This window comes from Eretmochelys imbricata, chromosome 3 (genome assembly GCF_965152235.1).
Source record: "Eretmochelys imbricata isolate rEreImb1 chromosome 3, rEreImb1.hap1, whole genome shotgun sequence".
Lineage (NCBI taxonomy): Eukaryota > Metazoa > Chordata > Testudines > Cheloniidae > Eretmochelys > Eretmochelys imbricata.
This window is the reverse complement of record NC_135574.1, coordinates 60,992,597-61,003,372: the sequence shown is the minus strand read 5'-3', so window position 1 is coordinate 61,003,372 and position 10,776 is coordinate 60,992,597. Positions and strand designations below refer to the sequence as shown.

Here is a 10,776-nt window from a genome sequence, read left to right as displayed (position 1 = left end):
GCTCAGGGTTCCCGCCCAGGAGCGGCAGGTAGGGGGCAGGGGGGACCAGGCGAGAGATCCGCCGGACCGAAACGCGGCTTGGGGCTTGGCCAGACCCGGTTCCTCGGCCCGCTCTCTCCTGCGCTCACAGCTTCGGGGCGGGCAGCCGGAGTGGAGGGATGCGCCGGGCTCCGGTGGGAGAGGAGCAATGCACTGCCGGGAGGGGGGCAGAGGAAAGGGCTGCCGCGGGCGCTAGGACCCGGAGGGAACTTCCCCGGGCAGGGGGGGCGGGTGGTGAGCCGCCGGGAACCCGCACTCGGCACCGCACGAGTTGCGCTGCTCCGGCGGCTCCGAGCCGGGCTGTATATAAGGGGCGGAGGCCGCGCGCCTCTCACTCCCGGCCGCGCTGCTGCCTGCCGGAGCCCAGCCCCTGCCGGCCCCCGAGCGCTCGGCGGCCACAGGGGCGCCGCCTTTGCCGCCCGCCGCCCCTCGCAGCAACTTGCTGAAGTGGGCGGCGGTGGCGGGGCAGAGCTCCCGCGGGGCACCAGCGAGGCGCGCAGGGCTCCCGCCGCGTCCCCCGCCAGCCCGGGCGGCCATAGGCAGGGGAACCTCCGCCCGGCCCAGTACCCGAGGCGTCCCGCTGTTCCCGCCCGGAGGCTGCGGGCTGCCCGGGGAGCGTGGCGGCCCCAGCCCCGCAGGCAGAGCCGCTCTGAACCCCGCCAAAGCGCGGGGCGGTTTCAGGCTGGCTGCAGCCCCGTGTGCTAATGCACCGGCTCGCGCGGTGCCCGGGTTTCGCTGGCGCCACTGGGCAGGGACCCGCCGGGGCGCAGGAGAAGCGAGAAGGCTCCCCATTGGATTGCCCGGCTCGGGCGGGGATGGGGAGCGTCGCCTCTCCGCAGTCCGTGCCGGGGCCGGCGGAGTTGGAAGAGGTGCAGCCCGCTCCGCAGGCGATCGGTTTCCTGGCGGGGGGAGCTGCCCTGCCATTTGCCGCCTCGGGCTGCTAACTCAACGCCCGTCAGTTTGCCGGCTGACGCTTCGGCTGAGAAAGTGATGGAGCAAGCGGCTCCCTGCCAGCCAGCACCCGACAACCTGAAGGTGCTTCAGACCAATGACTCGTACCACGACCGCAATTGCAGTGCAGCGGAAGGGATCTACCAAGATGCCACTCCGCTCTCCTGGAAGATAGTCCTCACCATTATCTTGGCTCTTATCACTCTCGCCACCATGCTCTCTAATGCATTTGTAATTGCAACCGTCTACCAGACGAGGAAATTGCACACTCCGGCCAACTATCTCATAGCCTCCCTGGCTGTCACGGACCTTCTTGTGTCTATCCTTGTCATGCCCATTAGCACCATGTATACTGTGACCGGGAAATGGACTTTGGGCCAGATCGTCTGCGATGTCTGGCTATCTTCGGATATTACTTGTTGCACAGCCTCCATCCTCCACTTGTGTGTCATCGCCCTGGACAGATACTGGGCGATCACCGATGCAGTTGAATATTCTACGAAAAGGACTCCCAAGAGGGCAGCGGGCATGATCGCTTTGGTCTGGGTCTTCTCTATCTCCATCTCCATGCCGCCTTTGTTTTGGCGTCAAGCGAAAGCGGAAGAAGTTTCTGACTGTGTGGTGAACACAGACCACATACTGTACACCGTTTACTCCACAGTGGGAGCCTTCTACTTCCCCACCTTGCTGCTGATAGCCCTCTATGGAAGGATCTATGTGGAAGCCAGATCTCGGATTTTGAAACAGTCGCCAACGAAAACAGGCAAAAGATTAACAAGGGCTCATTTAATAACCGACTCCCCCGGATCATCGTCATCTGTCACCTCCATAAACTCGAAGGCTCCAGAGGCTTCCAGTCCAATCGGATCTCCTGTATATATGAATCAGGTCAAGGTGAAGATCTCGGATGCCCTTCTGGAGAAAAAGAAGCTCACGGCTGCTAGGGAGCGGAAAGCTACCAAGACTTTAGGGATTATTTTAGGAGCCTTCATTGTCTGTTGGTTGCCCTTCTTCATCATCACCTTGGTGTTGCCTATTTGCAAGGACGCTTGCTGGTTCCACATGGCCATCTTTGACTTTTTCACCTGGCTAGGATATCTCAACTCTTTAATCAATCCCATAATCTATACAATGTCCAATGAAGACTTCAAACAAGCTTTTCATAAATTGATGCGTTTTAGATGCACAAGCTGAATGTTGAATGCATTGTGTTCTCCCGGGCTGCTTGAATACACTTTTGTGTCTGATTCTACAGGTAGGTTGATTATTGTTACAATGTTGTCATTTCTCTAAAAGGCTGCTCTAATGGGAGAGCGAAGTTCAATCAGGCAAGCAGGGCTTTGCTTCCCTTCAGAGGGGCGAATCTGTAAAAGTTTCTCCTCTAGCCCTGGTAATGACACTGCTGCTTCTGATCCCGCTAAGTAGCAATAGCTCTAAAAAAAATCACTGTTGTCTCTCCTGGATTATGCTCTCTAGAGCCCATAGAGCACTATGTTAGGAGTTGGAGAGCTTTTGGACACCTCCTTTGGACAGATCTACAGCTTGGCAGTACTTGAACTAGAAGTTTATCGCCCAGCATGCCCTAGGAGAACTTTGTGTATCAGCTGTCTCTGCAAGTCCTTTGGCAATGTCTCGCTACAGCTATCTTGCTCTTTGTTTCTTTAATTTAAAACATGACGGAATGAGCCACGTGGACTTTATAAGGTTCCAAACCTTAGTTTGTAAGCGGACAGAGCAGACACCTGGAAGAATTGGCAATGATGGGTTGAGGCTAACCACCTTATACTTGAAACTGGGGGCAGGGAGGGGTTATTGAGTATGAAAATAGCAACCCCGTTGTGTTTGTTTTCCCGCAGCTGTGTGACTTATTTCTGTTTAGCTATTGTCAAATCACGTTTAACAAATCAAACTAAATTGTACGTGCGCTCGTGCCAAAGCCTGCAAGCTGCTTTCATTTTATTGCCGCTACACTCTTCTGACATTTTACATATTTAAACTCGCAGCCAAAGGAAGCCCATAAGGAGTGACTCACACCAGTTTGCTGTTATTTCCACATATTAATACAATCATTTAGCCCAATTAATGTTAAACAACCCTATCTTTTAAAGATGCCTTTGCTCTCTAATCCAATTCTGCCAATCTGTCTAGGGAGGAAAAAAAGCAGAAATTAATTCAGAACAGTAGACTGGTCAAACGGAAGCTAATCTGATTACAGTGACACTGGGGTCGAATTAAGAGAGCCTTGGCGTCTCTTCTCCGTGCAGGACTTCTAAAATGCGAAGTATTTTCTCTTTGCACTCATTCGCAATAACATTCCTTTCACTTCTAATCCCCTTCTCATGCACCATTATGCACCTTCAGAGACCTGCTCCCTCTCCAGTAGTATTTGTAACGCAATATAGTAAGAACCCCGATGTAGCTCCGGTCTCTTGATTACTCATCTCCTCGTGAGGATTACATGAAATACATGGGCCATCTGCCTTAGAACAAATAGAAATGGCAAAGGTAGCCAGTTTCAGTGCTTCTGGTTTTTGCTCAAAGAATTTGGGAGTTTTGGGGGCAATATTTAGATAAAACTAAGTGCCAGAGTTAATGTAATATTCACTGGGAGGAATGAATGTTGCTTCCAGATCGATAGTTCATACTGAACTGTGTAAGTGCCCGCCCAGCCTTCTCATTTGCACCTCTCAGGAGACTGATAAGTAGTTCTTTCTCTAGACAGAAAGATCAGAAGATTTCACTGTGCAGTTGGAGCTTGATCCAAAACTCCAACGTTCAATATGAATTTTTCTATCTATTTCAACTAGTTTGGATCTGGCCCTGTTTTAGGAGTGACCTTAACTTCAGCACACTATGGGTCCCATGCTGCCTTTGTACACCCACAATTCCCTCTGGCTTCAAAGACAGTTTTGCCTGAATAAGGGTTGCAGGATCAAGATCATTTGAAGTAAGATGATTTTAATATAAACATTAACATTCTAGACACAGTCCCACTAAATTAAGTGTCCTAAAGGATTCTGTTTACTTCACATGTTGAACAAATGTGCATTTAGCATAATATGATGTCATATATATACTTTTCAGTGCCATTTTATGCAGAATACTTACTGTCTTTGTTGTGACACTTTAATAATTCTATGAATTTTTTTTTTTTGTCTGCAGAATCAAGTTGCTATTGTAAAGACACACTGCTTGAACCCCTCCCGCCCCAGTTGTCAGATTCATGATGCTGCAATAACATCAATACATACTGCCACCAAATTGTTCTGCCCTGCATTTCAATGTAATGACTCTTGCAAAGATGCTTTTCCAAAAAACACATCTCTTACAAAAAGAGAGCAACTGCAAATCAAGATTTAGAACTGATCGGGGTTGGAAACAAAATTTGAGAGTAAAACGTCTATTTATTTTGCAGGCTTGCCTTTAACTTTTCTCTTGCAAGTTGTAGGGGTGTGCATAATAGTTGTTTGTGTCTGTATGAGCATAGTTGTACTTATGTGTACCTGTAATTTCTTTCTTTCAGTGGAAAGAGTTGTTAACTTTACTTTAAAAAGGGACTGGAGGAAAACTGCAGCATTTAAAAATAGGAACATAAACTGTGTAAATGACTCCTTGGGCAGAACATGTGTGTGAAGCAGGAGTGTGCAAAATGTTATATTTGTATTTGAAACAATAGTAAATACAAATACTGTAGTAATAAGAGTCCTAGATGTATTCAACTGCATCACACATGGCTGTGTCCTCGGTTTATCCTTTAACAATTGCTATCTCTTGTATTATAGTTTCCTTCATAAGTTAAAGAGTTCGACTCAAACATTAAGGGAAAACAAAAAGTTCTGTGCTTTACCTTTAAACAACTGGGACTAAGTACTATTTGATGTTGTAACTGAAGTTTTTTCTATTTTTGTGTCCGTTGCACACCCTTACTGCATCAAACACTGGAGAATTTAGACCATCTAAAATACTTAATATTGATTATTCTACTCTGTAGGGAGATGAAGCAGTTTGCTTTGTTAAAAGAGCCACAGCACCTGCAAAATAAATACCCATAATCCTGGATAAACTGATGTCAGACATCAGTGAAATAACTTTCATTTTTTTTCTTTATTCAGCTAAGATCTTAAGACAAGTCTACTTAAGTCCAGCAGTCAAAATTAGTTTCAGACTGTGGTCACCTGCTGTGATACAAATGCATTGAGTGTTCCTCCTATGTGTAACTGAAAATGAAATACAAACAATAAAAAGCTTCACTGTGTTCTCAAGAGTATTTAGTAGTAATTGTGTTACTAACAAGAATATTTATTGGTTCACTTGGCTTTCTCAATACTGTCCTTATAGGTAAAGATCATTTGATGTATCTATCATTCAAGACAGTGATTGATGAGGGCTAAAATTGTAAGCTGCAATCAGCTATCAGGTTTTTAATAGAGTGCTTCACTCTTGAGCCTTCCACTGTCCTTAGGTATAACTTCTATGTTTATTTTCTGTACCATCACAGATAAATTTCAGTAATATAAATTACATGCTTAATAAAAGCACAGCTTATCGCAATAAGAATAAACAAAACCTGCTTAGTCACCCAAGTGACACAGTAATTAATGCTCCTATTGAAAAAAGAATTATGCTAGACTAGACTTTGTTTGTAGGCCTATCAAGAGAAATATGTGGGATTTAGTCAGCTATTATCCACATATGCTTGCCAGGAGAATCATTTAAACAATATAAATTTACATATTTAATTCAACGGCAAATACCTGAGCCTTCATCCTTGCACATCCAAAGCTCCCATTAAATACAGGCGTGTGTGTGTATGTGCGCATACGTGTGCACAGAATACAAAACATAGCTCACAAATTGCAAGCACAACCAATGGTCAAAATACATTTGTAGAAAGCTGATAAAATCAAGAAGGCTTTCTTAAGACTGGAATGGCTAATTAAGACTTTCTTAAGACTGGAATGGCCACCACAAGTTTTTAGAAAGTGTTCTTTTTAATTATTAAAACACAGCATTGTTTTTTCAAAATATAGAAAAGTTTTTTTCAAACATTGGCTTAATTGATAGAAGTGCTGCAGTGCCATTTAAAATGTCTCTTTAAACCTGATTTTTAGACATTTTTGTGAAGCCAAAAGCAAAGAAGAAAGCATTTAATAATACTTAGCCTACACTATATATAGTACCTTTCATTTTCAAAGTTGTTTTCAAACAGTGGGCCAGATCTTGTTCACCCCAACCAGCCACTGATATGGATAGGAATTTTGAGTGTCCAACGAAAGGAGGATCAAATCCATAAATAAATTAATACTTATAACGTCCCTGTTATATCAGTTTTATAGCAAGGAAAAGAGCATACATGACTCATCAGATAAAGCCATAAAAGAAGTCAGTGACAGAGCCAGGATTAGAACTCTAACATCCCTTGTTCTCAGATCATTAGACGAAGCCTTTATTTCCAGTCACTGTAGGACTGACGCTAGATACTACTGACCCCTAATTGTGATGTGAAAGTTTTGCAAAATAGTAGCAGAGATAATCCATCAAGGGATTATCTGTGCAAGTTTATGATGAGTCTTTCTTTGACCTTCCAGCACAAATAAATATGCTTCAGCTAATAATAGTCACTGTTGGGAAGACAATCATGGTAGAGATTGCACTGAATGATTAGAGGCCAGAACAAGAAATCTTGGATTAAACAGAAACCACTTTAATATATCCCCTTGTTACAGGATTTACTATTGGCTGAACACTGACCATGTATTTCAAACATGTAGCTAGTAAACCATTCCCATAGGAAGATCTGCAGATTGAAAAGGCACAGTACAGTACGAAGTGGCAGTACTCATGGAGCACAGGGATTCACCAATAGGTTAAGTGTAAGCACCTTTCCCTTCCCACCTCCAAAGACACACAACAGAGTGAAGTGTATCGGGAATGAAGTTAGGGGAAATATCAGTCACACTTGTCTAGTAAACATGCAAAGCAGAACAGCAGAGACTACTCTTACAACCTATATTTCAAGATGGAAGAAACCCCTCTGCCGGATAGAAGCTAGGAAGGTCTGGCCATAGGCCTAGGGGCAGCCACTCTACCCAGCAATAACTTCATTTTGGCATCTACCTTCTTAGGGAAGGGGTAGATCACATTGACAGCATGACTTCTGATTGAAGTGGGCTGTTAAAGCTCATGGGGATCCAGGGAGCAGCATGAAAGGTTTGGTTCAGACATGCCAGAGATCTGTGGATTTCCCCATAGATTTTAGGGCATCTGCAGGATTAGAGGGTCATTCCCTCTTACTCTTTTGAATGGTCACAAGTTCCACAGGAGATGATGGGACATCAGAAATGTTCGCTGGGTGAAATTAACCATTCCCCGCCTCCACTCTGAGTAGAGGAGTTGTCTTATGTATCTGTCTTTAATGAGCATGTCCTTCATAATCTTGTCAGTAAATTGCTAAAATCCTAAAGGTGCTTAGCACACAGTGTATTAATCCTTGCTTATGAAAGCAGCAGGTCTTGCTATTAGATACAATCATGATTTTTGCAAAGGGCTTGAACATAATAATATGATGTTGTTAAGAAAAAGAAGAGCTGGGCACTGAGGTCTGAAATACCAGGAGTCTGTGAGCTCTGTGCTTCCCATGTCTGGAGATAAAGTGTACATGTGGCAGTGATGTTCTAACCTTGCTGGTTGATCAGCATGCAGGTAAAGAGAGACATATTTGTGAGTAGTCAAGAATAATCATAGTTAAGGTAGTGGCTCTTAGCCTCACAGCTACCACTTTCCTGTACTCTTAACAGGCATTTCCATCTCTCCCATTCGTCACACCTGCACAAGATATTTAAATCAATGATAAAATCCTCTTTCCTCCCTTAATGCAATGGTTCTGAACCTTTCCAGAGTACTGTAGCCCTTTCAGGAGTCTGATTTGTCTTGTATACCCCCAAGTTTCATCTCACTTAAAAACTACTTGCTTACAAAATCAGACATAAAATCACAAAGGTGACACTGCACACTATTACTGAAAAATTGGTTACTTTCTCATTTTTACCATATAATTATAAAATAAATCAATAGGAATATAAATATTGTACTTACATTTCAGTGTATAGAACATAGAGCAGTAAAACAAGTCATTATCTGTATGAAATTTTAGTTTGTACTGGCTTCACCAGTGCTTTTTATTTAGCTTGTTGTAAAACTAAGCAAATATCTAGATGAGTTGATGTGCACTCTGAAAGACCTTTGCATATCCCCAGGGATATGTGTACCCCTAGTTGAGAACCCCCGCCTTAATGCACCTATGCAGCAGCAGGGTAAAGTACAGCCATGGCATACATTTGAATGCTAGAAAGGGGCTTGGCTAGTTGCCAGTGCTCTGAAGGGCATGTCCAGCCACACGGACTTTCTGTCTATCTGGGCATTTGTATCATACAGATCATCATGGCATCTGAGCATTCTGACCTGGCTTGCAGCCCCTGCTAGAGTTTGTGAGGTAGCAATGGTGCTTACTGTTCCTTTCTGGAGTAGCAGTAAGGAGTTCTGTAGAATCCTGTGCTGACATCTCCCTACCCCATCCCTGATTCCCTTGTGCCATCCTACCCCCTGTTAGCATATCGGTTACTAGGCCTTCTGATTCATAGCGCTTTCCCCCATGAACCCTTGGTGAGTGAGGGCACAGTTTTGCTTTAAGTGAGCACCTTTATTCACTGTTCACAAGAAAATCCAGAAAACCCAAGTAAATCCAGTGACTTCAAAAAGGAAGGGAAAGCGAAAAACGGAGGGCATTAGCCATCATATGAGAGCAAGTGATGTAGTTCAGATCGTTACATACAGCTAGAGCTGCTGTGCAACAGAATACACTTTTGAATCATGAGGTGGATGTTTGGTGCACATTCTGTATTAATCCAAGTACAGACATTTTAATCAATTCTAAAAATGTTGCAGACCCTGAGGAATAGGAGAAAAACAAACATAAAACCAGTTTTAAGAAATGGAGCAGGGAGGAACTAGGAAATCACAGAGCAGTAAACATGGTGCTAGGAAGGATTCTAGAGCCATTAATGAATATACAGCAAATAAATTAAAGCAAGACACCACTCTCATGATTTTCAGGGTTGCAGAAGACAAGGAGGCCAGCAAGTAGTTGAGAAAAAGGAATACTTTCTACAGAGACTGAGGGAAATTATAAGTATGCTCCTAATTCAGCAAGATACTTAAGCATGTGCCTCACTCGAAGAACACGAGTTGTCTGTTTGACTTCAACGGATCCACTCAGGGTATGTCTACACTGCAATTAAAAACCTGCGGCTGGCCCATGCCTACAGACTTGGGCTTGCGGGTTTGGCTAAGAGGCTGTTTCACTGCAGTGTAGACGTTCTGGCTCGAGCTGGAGCCTGGGCTCTAGGACTCTGTGAGGGAGAAGGGCCTCAGAGCTCTGTCTCAGCCTGAACCCAAACTGCTACACCACAATTAAACAGCCCTGCAGCCCAAGCCCCACGAGCCTGAATCAGCTGGCACAGGCCAACCGGCGATATGTAATTGCAATGTAGTGCCCTCACACACTTTCAGTGAGGCATGTGCTTACTACCTTTCTAAATCAGAGCCTCTTATTTAGAAAGGTACTAAGTTGTTTCAACAGTTTCTTTTTAAGTAAATGTAAGATTAAGAGGCTTGCCTTGGAAATAGAGAGAACAAAAGTCAGGGGTGTCTGTTGCTTCACAGAAATGTAAAAAACCAGCTTGGAATGTGTGATGAAGCAGAATAGAATAGAGAACAGCTGAAGAGCAGCCTCAGTAGATTAATGTGAAGTGAGAAAGTGCACTTGTAAAGAAGCGAGCAGAAATTACAATCTCACTAGATGTAGGTGGCATTAGGGGAAAGAGGGTGATGAATAAACAGTTTGGAGTGAGTGGGAGTGCAGTAACATCAGCAAGGGGTACTTTTCAGTGATTCTTTTCAAAGGCAGCCTTCAAATGAGTTTCATATTACTTTAAAAATGATATCCCAAATTCGAATAAATAATGGCATTCAAGACAAAGTGCCTACATAGTGCAATTAAACTATGTCACAACCACAAATTTCAGCAGGCCACTAAACACCTTGGCATAGAAAGATCAGATAAAAGAGCAACAAAGAAATCTAAGCTTTTTAATCAACTGCATATTAAGCTTGAAAGATGTGATATAACACTAGACTCACTGTACTAGGTGAAGATCTGATCCACAGAATATCACAATTACAGTACAGAAATCAACATTTCTGTAGCTGGAGAAAGAGACTCTTTACTATTCCTCTGAGAGATCAGAAACGCCTCACAATCATTGTAAAAGAAAAATAATTTTCCATTGTCTTTAGAAAAAACACAGCTTTGAAGGATAAAAAACAGATTTCATGGCTGTAGGGCTTTCTGTAAGCAAACATACAGTTCAACTTCTAGGCTGAATGGTCTTAGAAAGATCAGGAAAGACATGAATCCCATGATCAATGTATAAAGTAATCTTCCATTTCTGTAATTCTTTCCCTATCTAGAACTGAGGCAAAGGCTACAATTACAGTAGAAAAAATACTTGATCTGGCCAATTTAGACATTAATGAACATTTATTTGGTTTCCTGAATCCATTTAGGATAAGAGAGGTGGATCAAAAATAGCTCCAGAATTCAAAGTAGCAGATATAAAATCAGACATCCCCTTCCTCTTGGATACCTCAGGAAGTCCCAATATTGGTTGCTTAATATAATTTACCAAAATTTTGATCTCCCTGGGCATAATAAAATTATCTTTTATT

General features: G+C 43.6%; 1 protein-coding gene across 1 annotated transcript; it reads left to right on the top strand.

Annotated features, from left to right (window-relative positions):
- The first annotated feature begins 892 nt into the window (after nucleotides 1–892).
- Nucleotides 893–5,230, top strand: HTR1B (5-hydroxytryptamine receptor 1B). The gene is made up of 2 exons (XM_077811624.1): nucleotides 893–2,245; nucleotides 4,153–5,230. Exon 1 carries the CDS (start codon nucleotides 1,030–1,032, stop codon nucleotides 2,182–2,184), a length of 1,155 nt encoding a protein of 384 aa, XP_077667750.1. The 5' UTR covers nucleotides 893–1,029; the 3' UTR covers nucleotides 2,185–2,245; nucleotides 4,153–5,230.
- The last annotated feature ends 5,546 nt before the right edge of the window (nucleotides 5,231–10,776 follow it).